The sequence below is a fragment of the Elephas maximus genome, chromosome 4 (genome assembly GCF_024166365.1).
Source record: "Elephas maximus indicus isolate mEleMax1 chromosome 4, mEleMax1 primary haplotype, whole genome shotgun sequence".
Lineage (NCBI taxonomy): Eukaryota > Metazoa > Chordata > Mammalia > Proboscidea > Elephantidae > Elephas > Elephas maximus.
Window position 1 is genome coordinate 161,745,043 of NC_064822.1, and position 26,623 is coordinate 161,771,665.

The 26,623-nt window shown below is 36.8% G+C and overlaps 1 protein-coding gene across 1 annotated transcript in view; it reads right to left on the bottom strand.

Moving 5' to 3' along the window:
- CDK17 (cyclin dependent kinase 17) overlaps positions 1-26,623 on the bottom strand; it is a 108,554-nt gene that overhangs the window by 38,221 nt on the left and 43,710 nt on the right. Inside the window, exons 2-4 of the mRNA XM_049884118.1 lie at positions 15,713-15,859; positions 3,477-3,641; positions 80-213 (exon numbers count right to left, since the gene is read on the bottom strand). Of these exons, the coding sequence (XP_049740075.1) occupies positions 80-213; positions 3,477-3,641; positions 15,713-15,830 (417 nt within the window). The 5' untranslated portion in view covers positions 15,831-15,859. The remainder of the gene's footprint in view (positions 1-79; positions 214-3,476; positions 3,642-15,712; positions 15,860-26,623) is intronic.

Here is a 26,623-nt window from a genome sequence, read left to right on the forward strand (position 1 = left end):
ACTCTATTTGATATGTATGTGCGTTTGTTTATGTACACAAACACGCACACATGCGTATTTATATTTTAAAAATGGTTACCTCCATTGAGATTCGTCTATGTATACGATTTCTAAGACAAACACCTGTAGGGGACTGCACTTCATCGGATGATGTCCCAGAAGCTTGGTCACTCTCACCATCTGACCCCATTTTTAAATTTTCATGAACAATATCTGTAACAAGAAATGAAACATCATTTACTTTAAAAGAGATACAGTATATGCTACGATATCACATAGCTTATTATTACTATAGTTATGAGGTGGAGAGCTGACATAAAAAATCATAGCATAAAAAAGCTTTTTACATTCTGGGTGCCACAGATGTGCAGTTAATAAATCAAAACATAATTCATATATCTTAAAATACTAGTAGGGAATCCTTTCACATACTCAGATTACAAAAAATTATGGGAAAAACTACCAAACAATTCTATCGAGTTGAGTAATAAAATTATAGACTAGAAAAAATACTTGAGGATTTAGTCAGTTCTCTCATCTTCCAGATCTGGGAAATGAGACTCTGAAAGGTCAAATGATTTTGCAATGGTCACAGAGCTTACAGGCAGAACTGGAATAGAAACCTGGTCTTTTGTTTCTAATTTAGTTTAGTATCCTTTCTATTAAATAATGTGTCATTGCCTCTACATACCAAGTGAAGCTAGTTCTTTGGATAGTCTTTTTAAAAACTTTTTAAAAGCTGCTAATGTAGCTTTTCCCCTCTCACCTAAAGTGTTAAAAAAAAAATTCAAAATTTATACACTGAATATCTTCTTCGTATCAGAAACGAAAACAACTTTCTGACCTCCAAATGCTCCAAATCTGTTGGAGGCAAAAACACATTCAAATTAAAATACAAAGTGGGTTATAGCATACGTTCTAATATAGATAAAAGTTAAAGGGAAGTACAGACAAGGGAGGCTAATTCCACTGGAGAATATTAAAAACAAACTTGTATTCTTGTATACCCGTTCATGTATTTGCAACTGTCAATCAACCTCTAACCTGTCTAGCAAGAGTAATATGCCAGAAACAAATGCTGGATCTCAAACACATCTCTTGCCATTACCCTCTCTAGATGTTGTATGCAATTATTCACTCCTCAAAAAGCATCACGTTGTTTCATGCTGTTTGTTGTCTTAGTGACACAAGATTGAGAACATTCCTATTCATGCTGATAAACAGCTGAAAATGGTAATGGTATTCAACAGCTCCTACGTAATTTAAGGATATACTGCAATTAAGCAGAGATGTCTGGAAAAAGTTTATGCTGAGATCTGAGCAAATATTAACTTAGCAAAAGGCAGTATGTTGGTGATTGATTCCTAATGTGTTAAAATTTGGTATCAGACACATCTGAGGCCATGTATTCTTTTTTGTCACATTTTTAAAATGTTAAAGATAATTTAACTATGCCTTCAATTTCTAGTGAAATCTGAAAATCTTCTTTCCTCAAGGAAAAGTTGTATAATACTTTTAAATGCATAGCTGAGTCGGCAAGAAAGTGTCAGCAATCCCCAGGAAGCAGAAAACAAAGAGAGAACTGAAAACCCAAAGCTGTTATGCTTAAATTGACCCTGTCGCTTTCTTGGAAGGGTGTGCTGATCTTGGTAGGAAGGTGCCTGGGTTTAGCTGCTGCACTTGTATAAGCGATAAAGCCTTGAGTGTCCGAATTAGAAATGAGACCTTCCCATATAAAGGCACGACTCTCAAAGTGCTATACTTTCAATAAAGAACAGACCGTTTAAAAAAAAAAAAAAAAAAAGTTTGCCCTAACACACAAAGACGACAAAAGAAGCTTATTAATCTCAGTCTATGAATAAATATTTGAGTACCATCTGACTCAACCAAGAAATCATCTGTCATTATCAAAACAAGTATAGTTCTGAAGTGACTACTGGTTGATATTTTCATTTCGGTTAACAATTAAGACAAAAGTAAAACCATGAAGGCTTATGTCAGAGTATCACTTATTTGTCAATGGTGTAAGTAACTCCTGAATCAAGTAATAGTTTTTGCCTAAAGAATATTTATTTGCTTAATTCTTGTGCCATTCACAATGTAATAGCTACAGGCATGCACACTTTTAATGTACTACTAACATTTTCAATATCAATTTCTCAAGTCTAGACCAAAGGTCAGCAAATGTAGACTGTTTTTTGTATGACCCCTAAGGCTAAAATGGTTTTTGCATTTCTAAAGAATCATAGAATAAAAGAAGAAGGATATTGTGACAGAGACCATATGTGACCCACAAAGCCAAAAACATTTACTATGTGGCCCTTTAGAAAACGTCTGCCAACGCCTGGTCTAGACAATCAACCCTGATCCGTAGCTAAGCCCTGTAGTCAGGTCAAGCCCAATCTGTAGTGTTTTCTGATTTCCATGGTATAAATACTCCCTCTATGGGATTTCAAGCTACCACCATGACATCACACAAGGTGTTAAAAAACAAAAAAACCCAGCAAACCAAACCAGCTGTTATCAAGTTGGTTTCAACTGAACATGTAGTTGGGAAGAAATGTGCAGTAACACAACTACATAGTATTTTGAATACATAGATACAATAGAAATAACTTCAAAAGCATAGATGATAGTGAAATAATTAGGAAATAAGTTTTGAGTATTTATTACCTCTGCTTTTAATTTAACTTACTTAATTGTATGCTTATATAATTAAAATTTTAATAATGGCTATATTTAATAACCAGCCTACAAAATTGCTGAAAGTTTAACAATCATATTTCATGAACCAGTGTGAGTCAGCTCCAGCACACCACTGGCAGAGGTATACAAAAGAAAACCTTTCTGTAAGGTTTCATCTGTAGGGATACTGGCCACACAGGTTTACTATATGTAAAATTTCAATAAAAATAAGCTCATACTCTAAAATTAATGAAATGTATGAGGAAATAATTTACCATGGCAAGAGTAAGCATATAAAGCAAGCAGCTGGCTAAAACCCTCAGGTACTTCAGAAATAAATATTACCAAAAAAAAAACCACAGAAATAAACAGAAACTTGCTGATACATATTTTTCCTGGATACTTGAAAGGACATAGTGATGTAACAACTCAGGTGATAATGATACATACTAATTATTACACTGGGCTATAACATTGTGACAATCTAAAAGGTCACTAAGGTATGACCTTAAGTTAAACACCATCCCAAGGAGCCATTCATCTTGAAATCTGGCATCCAATTCTTTAGTGTTTTTGTTTCCTTCCTGGTGGACAGGTTTTCAAATATTAGTTTTCTATAGTGTGAGCATTACTGTCTCTCTAGAACCTTTCCTCTTTCTGTTTTTGCCCCTATCTTCAATCTGATTTTTATCTGAGAAGAGAAAATGGGCAACAAGGTTGGCTGACTTCTATACAACTAAAACCTAAATACATACATGAACTACAATCAGAAAGTTAAATAATCAAATTACCTAATCTGCTTCCATTTCTGGGCATTGCCATGAAGGAGCCAAGGCTTCCTCCAATAACGCTGTGTGGTCTCCGCAACGGGGGCTTCTTGAAAGACCCTGTGTACTGGTGGAGGAAGGAATGCATACTGTGAGACGTTGGAGGCCTGCCATTCTTCACAATAGGTTCTGTGGTTCACAGTATCCAAGTATCATTCCATTAACGGCCCAAGATCCAGGATCACATGAAAAGGATTAAGAGAGCGAAACAGAGAACAAAGCAAACTGTTATAATACAAGTCTTTATATTTAACCTCATTTCTTCAACTATGTATGCAAAGTACTAGAATTAAAATGATTTCTACGAGAACATACTTAGAGAAAATAAATACACATTGCGTTTTTATATTTGAGGTTGTATAATAAATTATACATTTCTTATATAATCAAGCTTGGTTTATAATTACAAAACTACTCATAAAAACCCACTGATATTTGATCCATCTGTTTATTTTATCTTCAAGATTGTTTCCATACTAGTCCTACACTGATTGACTGCCTAGTATGTACCTATCACCATGATGAAGCATGCTATATACTATAAAAGACATGGTGCTAGTCTGAAGGAGTTTATTTGCTAGACACTCAAAAAGGAATGTCAATTAGTGAATAAAACAGAAGTACTTAAACACTGATCAAAACAGAGGTTCTAAAATTTACTTTGGGACTTTCAATATAAAAATCACAGACCTTTAACCAAGCAGAGACATTTTACCAAACATGATGTACTTTTCTAGCTATGGGTCTTTCCTGATGACGCGTCCAAAGTAAGCAAGACAAAGTCTCACCATTCTCACTACTAAGGAATATTCCGGTTGTATTTCTCCTAAGACTAATTTGTTCATTCTTTTGGCAGTTCACAGTATATTCAATATTCTTTAACAACACCACAATTCAAATGCATCAACTCTTCTTCTGTTTTCCTTTTTCATTGTCCACCGTTTGCACGCATATGAGGTGACTGAAAATACCATGGCTTGGGTCAGGCACACCTTAGTCACCAAAGTGACATCTCTGCTTTTTAAAACCTTAAAGAGTTCTTTTGCAGCAGATTTGCCCAATGCAATATGTCATTGGATTTCCTACCTGCTGCTTCCAAGGGCATTGATTGTTGATTCAAACAGAATGAAATCCTTGACAACTTCATTTTTTCCTCCATTTATCATGATATTGTTTAATGATTAAGAAGATTTTCATTTTCTTCTTGTTGGGTTTAATTCATAATGATGGACACGATGATCTTCATCAGTAAGTGCTTCAAGTCGTCTTCATTTTCAGCAAGCAAGGTTGTGTCATCTGCATACTGCAGGCTGTTAATGAGTCTTCCTCTAATCCTAATGCCATGTTCTTTCTCACACAGTAAAACTTCTGAGATTATTTATTCAGTACACAGATGGAATAAGTAAGGTGAAAGGGTATAACCCTGCCACAATCTTTTCCAGTTTGGAACCCATTGTTCTGTTTGAATGATTGCCTCTCAATCCACGTACAAGTTCCACATGAGCACAATTAAGTATTCTGGTATTCCCATTCTTTGTAATGTTATCCATAATTTGTTATGATCCACACAGTTGAGAAAGCTTCTTTTCAGTCAATAAAACACAGATAAACATGTTTCTGGTATTCTTTGCTTTCAGCCAGGATCCATCTGACATCAGCAATGATATCCCACATTCCATGTCCTCTTCTAAATCTGGCTTGAACTTCTGGCAGTTATCTGTCAATATATGACTGCAGTCATTTTTGAATTATCTTCAGCAGAATTTTGCTAACACGTGATATTAATGATATTATTAAATAACTTCCACATTCTGTTTAATTGCATTTCTTTGGAATATGGAGCTCTTCTAGTTGGCTGGCCAGGTAGCTGCCTTCCAAATTTCTTGACATAAGCCAGTAAGTGCTTACAGCATTGCATCCATATGTTGAAGCATCACAATTAGTATTCTGTCAATTCTTGGGGCTTTGCTTTTAGCCAAAGTCTTCGGCACAACTCAACTTCTACCTTCAGTATCAGCAGTCTTTGATCATATGCTACCTCCAGAAATGACTGAACATCGACCAGTTCTTTTTGGTACAGTGACTCTATGTATGCCTTCTATCTTCTTTTGATGGTTCCTGTATTATTCAATTCATTGCCCATACAATCCTTCAGTAGCGCAACTCAAGGCTCTAATTTTCTCTTTAGTTCTTCCAGCTTGAGAAATGTCAATGTTGTTCTTCTCTTTTGGTTACCTAAATCCAGGTTTTTGCACATTTCATCATACTACTTTACTTTGTCTTCTCGAGCTACCCTTTGAAATTTTCTGTTCAGCTCTTTTACTTCATCACTTCTTCCATTTGCTTTAGCTACTTTGTGCTTAAGAGCAAGTTTCAAAATCTCTTCTGACATCCATTTTGGTCTTTTCCTTCTTTGCTGTCTTTTCAATGACCTTTCATTTTCTTCATTTCCTCCTACAACTCTTCTGGTCTTTGGTCATTAGTATTCGATGTATCAAATCTATTCTTGAGATGGTCTCTAAATTCAGGTGGGATGTATTCAAGGTTGTACTTTGGCTCTTGTGGGCCTGCTTTGATATTCTTCATCTTCAACTTGAACTTGCACAGGAGCAGTTGATGGTCTGTTCCTCACTTAGCCCCTGGCTCTGTCCTGACTGATGATATTGAGCTTTTCCATTGCCTTTTTCCACCAAAATAAAACCAAAAATCAAACCCACTACCATTGAGTTGATTCTGACTCGAGACCCCACAGGATTTCTGAGGCTATAAATCTCTACAGAAGCAGACTGTCACATCTTTCTCCCGCAGAACTGCTGGTAGTTTCAAATCACCAACCTTTTGATTAGCAGTCAATTCCTTCAACTTAGTTACATTAATAGTAACATAAATAGCTGCATAATAGTTACAAACACAGTGGGATAATACAGCATATAGTAAAATTTGTTTGATTACCTGTTTCAGTTCTTTTGAGTATATCCCTAGGAGTAAGTTTCAGAACTGAAACACTGGTAGTATGGTGGTTAAGAGCTACATCTACTAAATAAAAGGTCGGCAGCTCAAATCCACCAGGTGCTCCTTGGAAACTCTACGAGACAGTTCTACTCTGTCCTATAGGGTCACTATGAGTCGGAAAGCACTTGATGGCAAAAGCTTTGTTTGTGTTTTTTAATGGTAATTCAATATTTAACTTTCTGAGGAAATGAGATGAATCAGTTTTTTTTTAATTAAATACTCAATACCTTCTCAGTTATTAAAAAGAAATCTGGTGTGCTCAGAATTCTTTTTCCTTACAGGTACTTTAGAAAAAATATTTCTTACACTCTAGTTTATAAAATTTTGTACAACAATTGCACATAATATTTAGGTAAAACTGTATTGAGTTAAGGCCAGTATGCTTAAATTAGCTAAGTTTACAACTTTCAACTTATTTTTAACATGTTGTTATTATTAGCTGCCATTAAGTCTGAATATAAATTTAGGATACTTCTTTTCCTGAGTTCAACCAACCTGTCAACGTACAAACAAACTAGCTTATGTAGATAGGCACTCTAATGTGAGTTATATTAGACACATAAAACCGAGTTAAGGCCTCCATAGTATGACGTAGTTATCAAAATGACAGAGATAATACTTCAAATTCTATTTGGATGGAGGTACAATATATATGATTGACAGTATATCTGCATGTGTGTATAACCAAATGCATCATACGCATTACAACTCTTCCAAAATATATTTATAGTATTACCCCACAAATGTGGCCTTCCCCATTCAATTTGTTCTAGTGTGTGCATCTGAACCACTTGCCTATTAGAATGCAAGAGTAACAAGATATGCTCATGAGTGTGACTGAATGAGACAAAGAAGATCAAAGGTACTTCACTTAGAGAAATATAAACAATATCCCTCCTACTTCTTAAGCTGGCCTCGTCACTGTATGACTGAGAGTCAAGGATCAATTCTGCTTCATAAACTGATTACATCATAAGTGAAAAGATCATTTAAAAAGTAGAGTCCACCGGATTTATCAACAAAGTTGAAGAGATGAGCTACAGAATGGGAGATAATATTTGAGAACCATATATCTGATAAGGGTTTAACTCCAGGATATATACAGAACTCCTATAACTCAAGAACAAAAAGATAAACCAATCAAAAAATGGGCTAAGGACTTGAATAGACACCTCTCTGAAGAAGACAAATAACTAACAGGTACATAAAAAGATGCTCAATGTCTTTTGGAAAATGCAAATCAAAACCACAATGACATAGCCTTTACCCCACTATGACAGCTATTATCAGAAAAATGGAAAATAACAAGCATTGGTGAAGATGTGGAGGAACTAGAACCCTCATCCATTGCTGGTGGGAATGTAAATGGGGCCAAATGGTGCCGCTACTCTGGAAAAGAGTTTGGTGGTTCCTCAAAAAGTTAAATATAGAATTATCATTGCTGTTTTTGTTGTTAGTTGCCACAGAGTAGACTCTGACTCATGGTGACCTCAGCAATTCCACTCTTAGGTATATACCCAAAAGAATTAAAAAGAAGGACTCAAAACACTTGATCCTTGTACACCAATGTTCATTGCAGCATTATTCACAATAGCCAAAAGGTAGAAACAACCCAACTGTCTATCAACAGATGAATGGATAAACAAAATGTGACATACACATATTAATATTATTCAGCCATAAAGAGAAATTAACTTCCGATTCATGCTATGACATAGATGAATCTAGAAAACATTATGCTAAGTGAACTAAGTTAAACACAAAGGACAAATATTATATGATCCCATTACAAGAAATAATCTAGAATAGGCAAATGCATACAGACAAAAGTTTATCAGTGGTTACAAGGGGAAGTTGGGTGGGGGGAGAATAGGGAGTTATTGCTTAAGGAATACTGAGTTTCTGTTCAAAGTGATGAAAAATTTGGAAATCAACAGTGGTGATGGTGACACAACATACTGAATGTACTTAATGTCACTGAATTATACAAGTAAAAATAGTTGAAATGGCAAATGTTTTGCTATATATATTTTACAGGGAAAAAATATTTACAGTTACTCAGCAAACACAGTTATTTAAAAAGAAAAGTCTAGTCTGGTGTACCACTTCCCATTCATTAAATCATATGATGAGGTGAGCTAATCATTCAGACAGGGACTGTGTGTGCCACCTATCTTAGGAGATTTTTAAGCTCTAAGATAAACTCCATAAAGAAAGAATGTGTTGGAACCAGCTAAAAGGCACTGATGCTGTTTGCTGCTGTTGTTAGCTGCCACTGAGTTGATTCCGATTTACGGTCACCCCATGTGTACAGAGTGGAAATGCACACCATAAGGCTTTCAGGGCTGTGGCCTTTCAGTAGCAGATAGCCATCTCTGGGTGGATTTGAACCATCAATCTTTTGGTTAGTAGTCCAGGGCTTAACCATTTGTGCCGACTGTCAAGGACTGAATTGTGTCCCCCCAAAAATGTGTGCATCAATTTGGCTGGGCCATCATTCCCAGTATTGTATGGTTGTCCTCCAATTTGTGATTGTAATTTTACGTTAAAGAAGATTAGGGTGGGATTATAACACTGTTACTAAGGTCACATGCCTGATCCAATGTAAAAGGAATTTCTCAAATTGATAAACCATTGGCTAGACTGACTAAAGAAATACAGGAAAGGAAACAAATAACCCGAGTAAGAAACGAGAAGGACCACATCACAACAGAACCAACTGAAATTAAAAGAATCATATCAGATTATTACAAAAAATTGTACTCTAACAAATTTGCAAATCTAGAAGAAATGGATGAATTCCTGGAAAAACACTACCTACCTAAACTAACACATTCAGAAGTAGAACAACTAAATAGACCCATAACAAAAAAAGAGATTGAAACGGTAATCCAAAAACTCCCAACAAAAAAAAGCCTTGGCCCGGACGGCTTCACTGCAGAGTTCTACCACTACTACTGAAGGTATTTCAAAGCATAGAAAATGACGGAATACTACCCAACTCATTCTATGAAGCCACCATCTCCCTGATACCAAAACCAGGTAAAGACATCACAAAAAAAGAAAATTACAGACCTATATCCCTCATGAACATAGATGCAAAAATCCTCAACAAAATTCTAGCTAATAGAATTCAACAACACATCAAAAAAATAATTTACCACGATCAAGTGGGATTTATACCAGGTATGCAAGGCTGGTTTAATATCAGAAAAACCATTAATGTAATCCATCACATAAACAAAACAAAAGACAAAAACCACATGATCTTATCAATTGATGCAGAAAAAGGCATTTGACAAAGTCCAACACCCATTTATGATAAAAACTCTCACCAAAAAAGGAATTGAAGGAAAATTCCTCAACATAATAAAGGGCATCTATGCAAAGCCAACAGCCAATATCACTCTAAATGGAGAGAACCTGAAAGCATTTCCCTTGAGAACGGGAACCAGACAAGGATGCCCTTTATCACCGCTCTTATTCAACATTGTGCTAGAAGTCCTAGCCAGGGCAATTAGGCTAGACAAAGAAATAAAGGGCATCCGGATTGGCAAGGAGGAAGTAAAATTATCTCTATTTGCAGATGACATGATCTTATACACAGAAAACCCTAAGGAATCCTCCAGAAAACTACTGAAACTAATAGAAGAGTTTGGCAGGGTCTCAGGTTATAAAATAAACATACAAAAATCACTTGGATTCCTCTACATCAACAAAAAGAACATCGAAGAGGAAATAACCAAATCAATACCATTCACAGTAGCCCCCAAGAAGATAAAATACTTAGGAATAAATCTTACCAAGGATGTAAAAGACCTATACAAAGAAAACTACAAAGCTCTACTACAAGAAATTCAAAAGGACATACTTAAGTGGAAAAACATACCTTGCTCATGGATAGGAAGACTTAACATAGTAAAAATGTCTATTCTACCAAAAGCCATCTATACATACAATGCACTTCCGATCCAAATTCCAATGTCATTTTTTAAGGTGATAGAGAAACAAATCACCAATTTCATATGGAAGGGAAAGAAGCCTCGGATAAGCAAAGCATTACTGAAAAAGAAGAAGAAAGTGGGAGGCCTCACTCTACCTGACTTCAGAAGCTATTATACAGCCACAGTTGTCAAAACAGCCTGGTACTGGTACAATAACAGGCACATAGACCAATGGAACAGAATTGAGTACCCAGATATAAATCCATCCACGTATGAGCAGCTGATATTTGACAAAGGACCAGTGTCAGTTAATTGGGGAAAAGACAGTCTTTTTAACAAATGGTGCTGGCATAACTGGATATCCATTTGCAAAAAAAATGAAACAGGACCCATACCTCACACCATGCACAAAAACTAACTCCAAGTGGATCAAAGACTAAAACAATAAAGATCATGGAAGAAAAAATAAGGACAACTCTAGTAGCCCTAATACGAGGTATAAACAGAATACAAAACATTACCAAAAATGACGAAGAGAAACCCGATAACTGGGAGCTCCTAAAAATCAAACACCTATGCTCATCTAAAGACTTCACCAAAAGAGTAAAAAGACCACCTACAGATTGGGAAAGAATTTTCAGCTATGACATCTCCGACCAGTACCTGATCTCTAAAATCTACATGATTCTGTCAAAACTCAACCACAAAAAGACAAACAACCCAATCAAGAAGTGGGCAAAGGATATGAACACACACTTCACTAAAGAAGATATTCAGGCAGCTAACAGATACATGAGAAAATGCTCTCGATCATTAGCCATTAGAGAAATGCAAATTAAAACTATGATGAGATTCCATCTCACTCCAACTAGGCTGGCATTAATCCAAAAAACACAAAACAATAAATGTTGGAGAGGCTGCGGAGAGATTGGAACTCTTATACACTGCTGGTGGGAATGTAAAATGGTACAACCACTTTGGAAATCTATCTGGCGTTATCTTAAACAGTTAGAAATAGAACTACCATACAACCCAGAAATCCCAGTCCTCGGAATATACCCTAGAGAAACAAGAGCCTTCACACAAACAGATATATGCACACCCATGTTTATTGCAGCTCTGTTTACAATAGCAAAAAGCTGGAAGCAACCAAGGTGTCCATCAACAGATGAATGGGTAAATAAATTGTGGTATATTCACACAATGGAATACTACGCATCGATAAAGAACAGTGACGAATCTGTGAAACATTTCATAACATGGAGGAACCTGGAAGGCATTATGCTGAGCGAAATGAGTCAGAGGCAAAAGGACAAATATTGTATAAAACTACTATTGTAAGATCTTGAGAAATAGTAAAAACTGAGAAGAACACATACTTTTGTGGTTACGAGGCGGGGAGGGAGGGAGGGAGGGAGAGGGTTTTTTATTGAGTAATTAGTAGATAAGAACTGCTTTAGGTGAAGGCAAAGACAACACTCAATACATGGAAGGTCAGCTCAACTGGACTGGACCAAAAGCAAAGAAGTTTCTGGGATAAAATGAATGCTTCCAAGGTCAGCGGAGCAAGGGCGGGGGTTTGGGGACCATGGTTTAAGGGGACTTCTAAGTCAATTGGGAAAATAATTCTATTATGAAAACACTCTGCATCCCACTTTGAAATGTGGCATCTGGGGTCTTAAATGCTAACAAGCGGCCATCTAAGATGCAGCAATTGGTCTCAACCCACCTGGAGCAAAGGAGAATGAAGAACACCAAGGTCACACGACAACTAAGAGCCCAAGAGACAGAAAGGGCCACATGAACCAGAGACCTACATCATCCTGAGACCAGAAGAACTAGATGGTGCCCAGCCACAGTCGATGACTGCCCTGACAGGGAGCACAACAGAGAACTTCTGAGGGAGCAGGAGATCAGTGGGATGCAGACCCCAAATTCTCATAAAAAGACCATACTTAATGGTCTGACTGAGACTAGAGGAATCCCGGCGGCCATGGTCCCCAGACCTTCTGTTGGCACAGGACAGGAACCATCCCCGAAGACAACTCATCAGACATGAAAGGGACTGGACAGTGGGTGGGAGAGAGATGCTGATGAAGAGTGAGCTAATTATATCAGGTGGACACTTGAGATTGTGTTGGCATCTCCTGTCTGGAGGGGGGATGGGAGGATAAATAGAGTGGGAAGATGGCAAAATTGTCACGAAAGGAGAGACTGGAAGGGCTGACTCATTAGGGGGAGAGCAAGTGGGAGTACGGAGTAAGATATATGTAAACTTATATGTGACAGACTGACTTGATTTGTAAACGTTCACTTGAAGCTCAATAAAAGTTAATTTAAAAAAAAAAAAAAAGGAATTTCTCTAGAGTGTAGCCTGTACCACCTTTTATCTTACAAGAGACAAAAGGAAAGGGAAGCAAGCAGAGAGTGGGAGACCTCATACCACCAAGAAAGCAGCACTGGGAGCAGAACACGTCCTTTGGACCTGGGGTTCCTGCAAGGAGAAACTCCTAGTCCAGAGGCAAAATGATGAGAAGGACCTTCCTCCAGAGGCAACAGAGAGAGAAAGCAATCCCCTGGAGCTGATGCCCTGAATTTGTACCTCTAGCCTACTAGACTGTGAGATAATAAATTTCTCTTTGTTAAACCCATCCACTTGTGATACTTCTGTTATAACAGCACTAGATGATGAAGAATCTCGTCAAAGCTGTTGATAAAATCCATGTGTTGTTTCACATAGTGAATAAGTAAAAACAGATTATAACTCAGAGGCTGCCTACCCTACCAGTAATCTCTGCAACCCAAGAGGCATCGATGTCTATTATAATGTCTTCAAGTATCATTTCAAGTAACTCAAGTAAAGAAAAAACTCAACAGAGCTCATATTTTCTCTTCTTTACTACCTATTAAAGTTATTATTATAATAAAAGGGAGTTTAACATAGTGAACAATATATCCAATAAATCTGACTTGAAAAAACAACTATTTTCAACACTTTACCATTTGTCACAAATTAAGCACGTCTTAAGTCAGTTAATACTAACATATTCCAGCAAATATGTAATTAATCTAAAATATTAATTTAAAAAAAAGTTTGTTTTTTTTTTCTTTTAGTTCTCCAAATATCATGTTCACTTTCTCTGACTCACATTCTTTTTTTTTAAAGGAGGGATTTGTCCTGTAGTCAAATGTTCATTAAGAATGTGTTCCAGGAACCATCCATCAAGATGTATACTGTGGTTATCTTACTCTTCAACATCACCGGCAAACATACTGGCAGGACTCTTTGTCTTAGTCATCTACTGGTTCTATAACAGAAATATCACAAGTGGATGGCTTTAACAAAGAGAAATTTATTATCTCACAGTCTAGCAGGCTAGAAGTCCAAATTCAGGGTGTCAGCTCCAAGGGAAAGCTTTCTCTGTTGTCAGCTCTGGAGGAAGGTCCTTCTTGTCAATCTGCCCCTGGACTAGGAGCTTCCCCACACAGGAACCCCGGGTCCAAATGACGAGCTCTACTCTCAGTGCTCTTTCTTGGTGGTATGAGGTCCCCAACTCTCTGCTTGCCTCCCTTTCCTTTTATCTCTTGTAAGATAAAAGGTGGTGCAGGCCACACCCCAGGAAAACTCCCTTTACACTGGATCACAGATGTGACCTGAGCAAGGGTGTTACATCCTACCCTAATCCTCTTTAACCACATGCAAAGATTATGATTTATAACACATAGAAAAATCACAAAATGAAGAACAACCACACAACACTGGGAATCATGGCCTAACCAAGTTGACACATATGTTTGGGGGACACAATTCAATCCATGACACTTTTCTACCATGAGAATGAGCATACTGGGCTTGAATAATATCAAGAATTCAGTGGGGTTTGGATAGCCTAGGAGAGAATTAAGGATTTTGTTCAATATATCCAGAAGAGATTCTCTGGCAAGAGGAATATAAGTAAGACATTACAAATCATCTTTGAGATTTGACCAAATATAATTTTTTTCCTTCCAGCATGTAAGTAAATTATATCTAAATTATCATTTTAAATTTCCTACTGAGTCCTTTTCTGTCTCTTCCACCAATGTTAAAAAATAATAGATATCAACGAAAGACTTAAAAAAAAAAGGTTACAGCGTAGTAGATGTAACACTGTACATTTTGAAGTGAAGAAATCTGGGTTCTAAAGTATTAGCTCTGCCAACAACCAGCCAGGTAACCTTGGGTAAATTATGACCCTTCTAAGGAAAACAAATAGGGAAACTGAAGCTTAGGTAGGAGAAATGACTTATACTGGAGTCAAACAATTAAAAATGGCAGAGCTCAAATCTCAACATACGATTTTTAACTTAAAGTCCAGAGCTCTTTCCACTGTACTTCTCTCACACACAGGCATTCACATTCAACAGGAGAGTAGAGGTATCCATGCTTTCACCCACTGCCACAAATCTCTAACAGCAGGATTTCTGGCACAGGCAAGGAGAGCTTACCAGATAATATGTACATCATGACACAGTGACAGCCATTCATATAAACTCCTTCCTAGTTATCAATAGGACATCCCTAGTACTAGTTCCCCTTTGAAATGTGGCCTTGCTCTAAAAATTTCATCAAGATTTTGCATTTTAATCCATTCAACTTAACACACATTTGTTATTTTACATATTAATACCTGTGTACTACCATTTTATGTTGTAAAAAGTACTGTCAAACATGTGAAACATTATATGGCTACCTACTGTAAGAGCTCTCAATACTGTGGAGAGGCTCTGTGATAAATATAAAATAAAAAAATAGTAAGATTCACTCATGTGATGAACCTTTATGTGGACAGTCAATATGCACACACAATGTTATACAGCACTATAATGAAGCCACAAGCAGGAATTTCACAAACATCCTATGCACTTTTAAGCCATATTAACTTAGGTTATAAGAATAACAAAAATATTTAAATGCTAATTTAAAAGGCTATTAATCATTAGGAAAATATTATACAAGTATTACACAATGTATCCTTCTTTTATAACCGGTGAAAAATAGAAAGATATATGGAATAGAAGAATTCACCAGGGTTAGAGACTAGGTGCAGTAACAGCTGGAGTTAAGAATAAAAAAGCAATTTCCTAAGAAACCAAGTAATGAAAAAGAGAAATAAACAAATGGAAGCTATTATGAACTTATTTGAAAAGTAAATTTATAAAGCAATTAAAAGGGGGGTGTATCTCCCCTCTCCAAATATTTACCATTATCCTTGCTGCTGTTTTCTTCAATAGTCATTTGTTCAGCCAATTCAGACAATGATTCATCAATAGTCTGACTTCCTCGAAGAGTGAGGGATAGCCTTCTCTTAAATTTTTTCATCCTATCAATTTAATGTGGCTTGAAAAATCCTAAAATAAAAGAACAGAATGAACAAAAAATTAAAGCTGTGAATATTTTACTGCTCAAGAAAAACATCACTCTGGGTTTATTACGAACCTTCAAAACAGGGATATAATGAAGAATTCTCACTTCTGCCAAACGTCACAAAATCAAACTCCTTCTTTAAAAAGGTCTACCCTCTCTGATTAACGCTACACTTACTGGACATCATTAGACGAGCAGGAATTCCACATAACTAAAGATGATGACTTTAAGCAACACAATTTAGAAGGATTTGACAATTTTCCTAAAATACGCCTTTTAAACACCAATATAGAAAACATATCAACACTATCATCATGCTTAAATTCCACATCAATTATGAAATTGGAACCAGTCAGAAATATCTTCAGACATAAACCAAGAGGGGCGGAAAAGAAGGGGGATAGATAATGAATGATGCTTGACACTTTATTAAAGAACTTCATCAAGGAACTTTTTTCCTTTTTTTTTTTCTGTTTTAGCTTTAAGTGGTAGAATTCTTGCCTTCCATTCAGGAGACCCAGGTTTGATTTCCAGCCAATGCGCTTCATGCACAGCCACCACCTGTCTGTTAGTGGAGGCTTGTGTGTTGTTATGATGCTGAACAGGTTTCAGTGGTGCTTCCAGACTAAGACAAGCTGGCAAAGGGGGTCTGGTAATCCACTTCCAAAAAAATCAGCCAGTGAAAACCCTATGGATCACAACAATCTATTATGCCACTATTCATGGGGATGGCACAGGATCAAGCAGTATTTTGTTTCATTGTGAATGGGATCACCATGAACCTGGGGCCAACTCGACAGCAGCTAACAGCAACGACGACAACACCTTGACAGTCAATAATAATTCACGTAATTGGTTTAAAGATATCAGATATTTAAGGTGAACTGAGCTATCGCCAATTTCAATTACCCTTTTTTTTTTTTGCTTCTGTGAATCTTTAGACTAGAGATTCTTCCTTTGTCAGGCTCCAGATCTACCCTGTGCATTAAAGAGTTAACTAAGCAGGCCTGGAGTGCTCCAACCCTGTACCTTCGAAGGAAAGTACTTGCCCTTGATTGGCTCCTAGGAGATAACTTCTGAGCTCTTGGAATATCTTACATGAAACACATATCTTTGTACAGTTGAGATCTCACACCTCACCAGACAGTTTATGTTAATAATATAATTTAAGTGGAACACATGTTTTTGTGTGCCTGAGACTTTGGGCCACACTGTATTAGTGTGATTTCTACAAGGGATGCGCTGGTGGCGTAGTGGTTAAGTGCTACGGTTGCTAACCAAAGAGTTGGCAGATAGAATCCTCCAGGCGCTCCTTGGAAACTCTGTGGGACAGTTCTACTGTCCTATAGGGTCACTATGAGTCAGAATCGACTCGATGGTACTAGGTTTGGTTTTTGGTTTGACAAGGGAGGCTGGAGACTTACATTAAGTAGCTAAAGTCAGTCATGGTGCTCCATGTCTACATGACTGATCCCCAGTATAAACCCTGGGCACCATGGCTTGGGTGCGATTCCCTGGTTGGCAATGCATGTTGTCACACATTATTGCTGCGGGTATTAAGCACCGTCTATGCAACTCCAGTGGGAGAGGACAAATGGAAGCTTGCACCTAGTTTCTCCTGGACTTCACCCTATATGCCTTTTTCTCTTGTTGATTTTAATTTGTAATTTCTGCTATAATAAGTTATAACCATGAATGTAATAGCTTTCCTGAGTTGTTCTAAGAAATCATCATACCTAAGTGGAACTGGGGACTCCTGACACACATAGAAATCTGTATTTCCAAACCAAAACTCCTAAAAGCTAGCAGTTCACAACATCAACTTTTCAGACCCCAGCTTTCTTAAACATAGTCACATGGCCAACAAAGGTCATATTACTAACTGAGAATCTTAACATATCATTTTTTAAGAGTTTGCCGACCACAGGACAAGTAAAGATAAAAGAACAAAGTAGGAAAAAAATATTGTTTTAAAATTAATTCACATAACATAGTAACATTCTGTAACATAGGCCAGATATATATGGATTGAGTACCTAGTACAGCACAGAGCTAAGCTATCCAAAATAGTAGTTAATGGCTACATGCAGCTATTGAACACTTGAAAAGGAGCTCGTCCCAACTGAGATGTTCTGTATATGTAAAATATACACTGGGTTTCAAAAACTAAGTATTAAAAAAAAAAAAAAGAATGTAAAAATATCTCAATAATTGCTATACTGATGCTATGTTGAAATAATATTTTGGATATATTGGGTTAAATAAAAGTTATTATTAAAATTAGTTCTACCTGTTTCACTTCTACTTTTTTTTTAATGTAGCTACAAAAAAATTTTTTTTAATCACGTATGTGGCTTGCATTATATTTTTACTGGACAATGCTGGTGTGGAGCACCAAATTGATTTTGGTGGTTTTAAGTGGATACCAAAAAACAAAAAAAAATACAAACCATAACTTTTTCTTCACACAGTACAATTTGAACAATATTTTAGGAGATGTTCTATGTGTTTATAACTGGGAATAGTATGCCCTGCATTTATTTAGCATCTAAGACTGAAGAAAACATTGGTTTATAAAATTACTTTATAAGTATTATCTATTCTGTCAAGAATAAGGAATTTCTAATACATAACAGCAAGAGAAAAAAATACTTTATTATAAAGCTAAATAAAACCTACTACAAAATTTTCAAATACAATCACATCTTCAAGAAGTCTTTTTATTTTCAAATATATAACTACAATATGTTGATTAAGTCACAATAACTAGTAAACACAAATATTAAAGAATTTCACTAACAAAGCCTAGATCACTTTTAGAGAAAAAAAAAATTACTCTCAAATGAAACAGATCCCTTGACATTTCTAATTCTCTTTAAATAGAATAGTGCATATCAACTTGTTTCTTCATTTGCTGAGGACAATAAAACAAAAACACCTTCAGTGAAAACTTATTATTTACATTAGCTTTAAGATAAACCTTTATTGTTTATTGTAATAAAAAAAAAACTTTTTTTTAAGCAGTGCTAAATTACTGATTTTCTAAGAGCTTAAATAAAACATTTTTTTTATCAAAAAAATCTTATTTGGAATTTTTAGGATTGTCACACTGTCATTTTCATGAATATGGAGATACGCTGACACTACGAACAAATTTTAATTAAGTTTCATGCTTAATTCATAAAAATAGCTATTTTCTCCTTAAACACACTGTAATTTAAAAGGAAGCCTAAACAAAAACTCTGCAATTGTTTAATTTTAATTGAAGCATATAAATCTCAGGTCTTAGCTTAAATGTCACTCTTCAGGGGCCCTCTCCCTGATCCTGACCCTCTCTATCCCTTTATCCCACATAGTTCTTATTCATAACACTTACCACTCCCCAATGTTGTCTTTATCTGTTATTTATAGTCTGTTTTCCATAGTATAATGCCATGAGGACAATGACATAATCTTAGACAATCCAAAACCCTCAGATCCTAGCAATGCTGGATGAATGAATATTTTATAAAACTAGTTACAAGAGCATTGGAAAAAATGGCTAAGATGAAACCCACCCCCCTCCCTCCACACACACGAACTGGAACCCACCTAAGAAAACTGCCAAATTAACAATATATTCTTTCTATAAAACTCCCTTTACATATAATAATCTCTTGTCAGTTTAAAATGTCTTAAATAGAAGAAAACAAACTCATGATTTAAGCCCACTCCACTCTTGCCTAATGCTGGTCAGTATTAGAGGGCAGAATCGAGTTAGAGTCTGCCTCTTCAACTGTTGCCTGCTAGTTTAATCTTCTGGACCAACACACTGTGGCCTTTTTCAACCATCTGAAGCCATCACATCTTACCCAATTCCTCTATTATTGTGGTTACGCTGAAATCTATTTAGCTTTAACGTTCCTGGTAGGTTTTGATTTCCAGGCCCTTTATTGATCGTTATTGTTGGATGCCATGGAGCAGATTCTGACTCATGAAGGCCCAATGTGGCAGAGTAGAACTGCCCCTTAAGGTTTTCTTGGCTGTAACCTTTATGGAAAGGAGCCCTGGTGATGCAATGGTTAAGCGCTTGGCTGCTTACCAAAACGTCAGGGGGGTCGAACCCACCCAACAGCTCTGCCGGAGAAAAACCCGACAATCTGTTCCATTTAAGATTACAGGCTAGAAAACGGGAATCTAATTTGTTGTGTAAACTTTTACCAGAAACTCAATAAAATATTGTGGAAGGAAAAAAAAAAACTGTTGTTGTTAGGTGCTGTCAGGTTGCTTCCAACTCATAGTAACCCTATGTACAACAGAATGGAACACTGCCCGGTCCTGCGCCATCCTCACAATCTTTTTTCTGCTTAAGCCCACTGTTGCAGCCACTGTGTCAATCCATCTCGTTGACAGTCTTCCTCTTTTTCGCTGACCCTCAACTTTACTTTATAAGCATATCCTTTCTCCAGAGACTGACCCATCCTGACAACATGTCCCAAGTACGTGATATGTAGTCTCGTCATCTTTGCTTCTAAGGAGCATTCTGGTTGTACGTCTTCCAAGACAGATTTGCTCATTCTTTTGGCAGTCCATGGTATATTCTAGAAAACTCAATGTGGTGGTTCTACTCTGTCACATGGGATTGCTATGAGTGAGAATCAGCTTCATGGCACACAAAAGCTGATTCCTAGGTCTTTCTCCCAGAGAATCACTGAGTGGGTTCAAACCACCAACCTTTCAGTTAGCAGCTGAGCATTTCAGTGTTGTACCACCAAAGCCAGATCCTTTATGTTAGCTTATTCTATCTTTTGAGATTTAAACTGTTGGTGTTTCTCTTAAAATGCCGCATTCAGATTTGGTCATTTAACTACAATTGTAAATAAAATCAGAAGACAGTCTGTAATATGGTCAGTAGCAACGTCAAATGCTATTATTACACATTATTCAGCCCGACTACATTCATTTTACCTTTTTTTTTTTGCAGCAGTCAATTCGTATATTAAGCCTAAGATCAATTCCTCTAGCTCTTGTTCATGTAAATACCTGTTAAGCCAGGTTTCATCTATTCTATACTTCAATTTTTTCAGCCCAAATTACATGTCCCTAGTGAATTTTGAGTGTATTTGGTTGACATTCTTACCATGTAAGATATTCCAAGAGCTCAGAGGTTGGTAGCCTAGTAGTATTGCAGTAGGTCTGTCAATAATTGTCAATATTGACTCTGTCAGTCATGTCATTAGTAACCTTGCCCAGTTTTGTGTCGTAAGCAACTCCTTATCCTCATGCATGCCCTTCGTGGATAAACATGTTTAAACCGGAACTATGAGGGCTAGGGGACTGGTTAGTTAACTTGAACTGAACTTTATGGGGGGTGTGTGTGTGTGTGTGTGTGTGTGTGTGTGTGTGTGTGTATAGAAACCCTGGTGGTGTAGTGGGTAAGTGCTATGGTTGCTAATCAAACCCACCAGGCACTCCCTGGAAACTCTATGGGGCAGTTCTATTCTGTCCTATAGGGTCTCTATGAGTTGGAATCAGCTTGACAGCAACAGGTTTCATTGGTATACACACACACACACACACACACACACACACACGATCCAAAACAATTTTTATGCTTCTCTGGATGTCAAAAAGACCTCTAGCTTTTTGTCATAGGTTTTTTTTTTTTTTTTAGGTCAAATTAAAAAAGGAAAAAGGTAGAAACAAGCAGTAAAGAATACTAAGAATAATGGCATATAATTTCTCATATATTAAGATTTATTTATATAATTCCAATTACATGGTTTCTTTAATTTCAATGACTATAACACTTTCTTGAAAAAATATGAACAGCTGAAAATGTTCCAAGTCAATTCACAAACTCTAAGTGCTCAAAATGAACCTGTGAGTATGCTGCGTCTGACTTCGCCTTGGGATAATACTGTTCTGGGACTGTCTGCTGTACACTTAAGAGAAAGTTCATGTTTCTTTTATCCTGAAACTGTAACTATTCAATTTGCTCACAGAATATAGATAACCAATTTAGAACGCTTACTGATGTTTATTTACTCTAAGGATGAGAAAACACACTTTTTTTTTAAGATAACAGCTGTAAGCTGTAAACACTCCCAAACTAGACCTTCTACTATATGCCTTTACTTGTTAAGATGGTGTCATACTGTAGCCCCTTTGTACTTCCAATAAGTAAACTTTTATACACAAATTTACCTTATAATTCAAATTCTTCAAATATTAAAGGTCTTACTAGAATGGCAATCCTCTGTTTATGGTTTTGAATTCTTCTTAGACAATCTTTTAATAATTTAATAATTGAAGAAGTTGAGAAAGCTAGAGAGTTTTCTCATTTTTAATGCCTAAATAACTTTAATTTAGAAAAAGTAAAGTTCACACGTAGAGCAAATCTAACATTTTAAAGATTAAGATATAAGATTGAAATGGCACAATAACGCTTTTCCACTTAATCTTGATGATGTCAGTCTTTCCTCAATATCAAGTAGAGTCCTATGACTTCACAATAAAGATAGCTTTGTTATTTACTTCATTATAACACTTTCTGCATTGATTTTGGTTTAACTGAAACTTGTCATAAATGACGTGAACTCATTAATATCAAGCGGCCAGTAAGGAGGTTTTCTATTACTTTCCTCACTGTGATTAAATTATGATAAATTTATTAATAGTCTGTCTCTAGGATACTTAAGTTAACAATGCAAAATGAATAATGAACAGTTAAGAATTAAGTTTTTTTAACCAGAAACACAATTTTGTTATTTGCATAAAACACAAAGTGATTATACAAAACACTGTCTCAGAGCACTGAATTAAAATTTTAATGTATATAGGCTTTCCCCCTACACTTAATTAATCCTTTATGCATTCATATCTGAGGGTGATTCTTTTCCTTTGATAGTACAAGCAGCCAAACACACAGACCAGAAAAAGAAACCTACCAGGGATTTTCCCTCTATTCATATATGCCACTTTAGAAAGGCAATTTAATACTATCATATCAGCTGACCTTTGTATCAGTGCTTCACAACCCTGAACAGGGCCAATATTCCATTTCAGAACTTTATGAAAGAACTGGCTAAATAATTTCAATGTGAACAGTCTGCCTATACTAAACGTATCGAACAAGATGTAGTAAATTTTAGAACTACACTTTCTGGTTAGGATGCAGAAACTCGCAAGGCTGTTGTTGCGCCCACCTTAACAATAAGGTAGACTGACTATAAAATGGAAACCCTGGTGTCACAGCGGTTAAGAGCTACAGCTGCTAACCAAAAGGTCAGCAGTTTGAATTCACCAGGCGCTCTTTGGAAACTCTATAGGGCAGTTCTACCCTGACCTACAGGGTTGCTGTGAGTCGGAATCGACTCGACGGCAGTGGGGTTGGTTTGGTTTCGACTATAAAATCATAGCTTTTTAAAACCCAGAGAGCTGAAGATGCAAAGAAATACAAATGAACTAAAACTCTAGAAGGAACAAGTCTCTCCAGAAAATAAAATATGGCTGGGTACATGGTGAAAGGAATGAAACCTGCAGCAAAAGGGATAAACTAGCCCAACTTCTAACAAACTTGTTAGGAGGGCCTGGTGGCTGGGAAGACAGATTAAATCCTAAGCAGCCTCATTCAAAATGCAAATCTACAATCACTGGCCAAGGCGTTCCGAAAAGGACCCTTTCCAAGTATTGCAGCAGTGCATCAAAGCTAGAAGCAAAGCAGGAAAGTTGCTCGATGAATCCCCTACAAGGTACACAGGAGGGGAAACCCAATGATAACTTCCCCAAATGTAAGGCCTGCAAAAGGCTGGAGATAGGGCAGGTAAGCTGAGAGAAAACTTGTCCCAGGGGCACAGGATTTTACCCAGGCCAAGTCCACAACAGGAAGGCATCAGAGCAACAAGGTAAACATTTTCTCCAAAGGTGAGGCAAGCCAGGGAAGGGTTGGAAAGAAAACTGTCCCAGCTGCTTAAAATGGCAGCAGCTGGGCCGTAAAACAGGAAGATCTTCCATAATCCGACAAGCTGTTGGCTGGGCTATAAAGCATGGAGAGATTTCCTGTGTCTCACGGTTTCTCAGATCCGAAGCCCTAATGAAGAAAAAGTCTTGATTCTGCCCCAAAAAACATTAGATACCAATGATGAACTAAATCTAACTAGGCCAAAAAAGAGCACTGATTTAAATAGCACTAACTTTAACTCAGCCCCGAACACTAGTGGCCCGACAGAGTACTTCAGTCTGTACTGTTCTTTTACATATTATGCCTTACGTAACAATAAAAAATTGGACACCAACAAGCAGAATCAAGAGGAAAGATGTAACACTTTTCAGTGATGGTATTTCAAATGATGGCTGTTATGGATTGAATTGTGTCCCCCCAAAATATGTATTATAATCTCTAACCTCTATGCCTGTGGTTATAATCCCATTTGGGAATGGGTTGTCTTTGATATGTTAATGATGCAGGATTTCTGTATGGCGTGTCTTTAGTCAATCTCATTTGAGATTATCCCTTGCCACTGAGTTGATTCCGACTCATAGACAGCGACCGTATGATATAAAAGAGACTAAACAAAAAAGCAAGAGAAGCAGAGATGTAGTAAGATAGATGCCAAGACACACGGAGATCTCCAAGGTCCCAGGAAGCAGAAGCTGAAGAGACAAGGACCTTTCTCCAGAGCCCACAGACAGAGAAAGTCTTCCCCTACAGCCAGCGCTCTGAATTCAGACTTCCAGCCTTCTGAAGTACGAGAAAATAAATTTGTTTGTTAAAGCTATCCACTTGTGATAGCAGCACTAGATAACTAAGACAATGGCTTTCATTTTGCTACCCAATACATGATAATTTTTAAGCACTTGAGGTCATGGAGTACCTTAATTGGATTAAGCACAGGGTTTTTTTTAAATAATGAGTATTGTGTGTTTCTCCATTTATAAAGATATTACAAAAGATGTACAAAGTTCAAAGAATATAGAAAATATAAGAAAGCAATGCCATCCCGGAACATCATTTGTAATAGTTTGATCAACAGGTCATTCTTTGTGCCAGTGATGTTCATACAATTACCTATGGAATGTGACTGTACCTCAAGATACGAAAATGTGTAATTCAAAGAAGATTACCATGTCCAAATAAATCTTGGAAATCTAAATTAAACAAAGTAAAAAACTGTAGAACATTGCAGAAAATATACTAATGACTATTATGATGCTCCAAATGTATTTTTCCACATATTATTAACACCTCATAAGCCATTAATGTTCTAAAAAACACAGATGAATTCACACAAATTGAATCATGCCATACATGCTGTTTCAGAGGCTGTTTTCCTATCAAATATATTTCAGCTTTTCACCCTCAATTATGTCATAGAAATCCATTTACATAAATGAATATAACTATGCATCATTCTTTAAAAGGATTTTTAATATTCTACTGTATGGCTATACCATGCAGCAGAAATGTTTTATGCTTCCTGTTTTATCACACAGAATATTAATAAGACATCTATACAAGGGTTGAGATTTAATAAAATTAATAAATTTTACTGCTTCATCAAGAACAGTCTTAAGTAAAACTCTCTCTGGTCTATTTTTTTTTTCCCTGCAAGTGCATTTAGGTGAAGAATTCAAGGACTGTTAGTACACTTTGTTGCCACTGCCATGATCAGAAATAAGGAAACAGAAGTTTTATATACCACTGCATATGAACCATCACAGCAAATGTTAACACACTTTAAAAATGGGGATGGGGTACAAATAATGTTTTAGCATTATGAAATTAAGGTTTGACCATGAACACCCCTTGATAAGGTTGAAGTCCCTGGGTGATGCAAATGGTGAAACACTCCACTACCAGCAAAAAGGTGGGCAGTTTGAACCTGTTGCTATGAGTTGGAATCAACTCAATGGCAACGGGTTTGGCTTTTTGGTTTAGAGGTGCCTCAGAAGACAGGCCTGGTAATCTGCTTCCAAAAGGTCAAAGCCTTGAAAACCCTATAGAGCAGTTCTACTCAGTGCACATGGGGCCACCGTAAGTCAGAATCAACCCATGGCGACCAACAACAACAACAATTTCAACTAATGTATCTTAGTAAACTATCTACCACCAATCTGTCAGTTTGTTATACTGTGGTGGCTTGTATGTTGCTATGATGCTGGAAGCTATCCCACCGGTATTTCAAATACCAGCACAGTCACCCATGGTGGACAGGTTTCAGCGAAGCTTCCAGTCTAAGACAAGCTAGGAAGAGCCTGGTGATCTACTTCTGAAAATCTGCCAATGAAAACCCTATGAATCACAACAGAACATTGCTTTTGACACATCATCAGGAGGGGTCAATCGATGGAGGAGGACATCATGTTTGGTGAAATACCGGGACAGCAAGGGTGAGGGAGACTCTCAGTGAGATTAGCAGAATATTCCCAACAATGGACTCAAACATGCGTGTAAATATGAAGATGACACAGACTAATCGATGTTTCATTCTATTGTATATAAGGTCACCATGAGTCACAGTCAACTCAATGGCAGCTATCTATCTAGTCTAAGTAAACTAAGGGCACTAATAATTCAATAAGAAGGTTAATGCCAAGTTAGTAACAACCTGCATAAAGCAGGTGAAGAATTAAGGTGAAGAATTCAAGGACTGCTAGTACACTTTGGTGTACTAACCTGCATAAAGCAGGTTGTTAATGGGTCTTCCTCCAATCTTGATACCCTGTTCTTCTTCAGAGTCCAGCTTCTCAGATTATTTGCTCAGCAT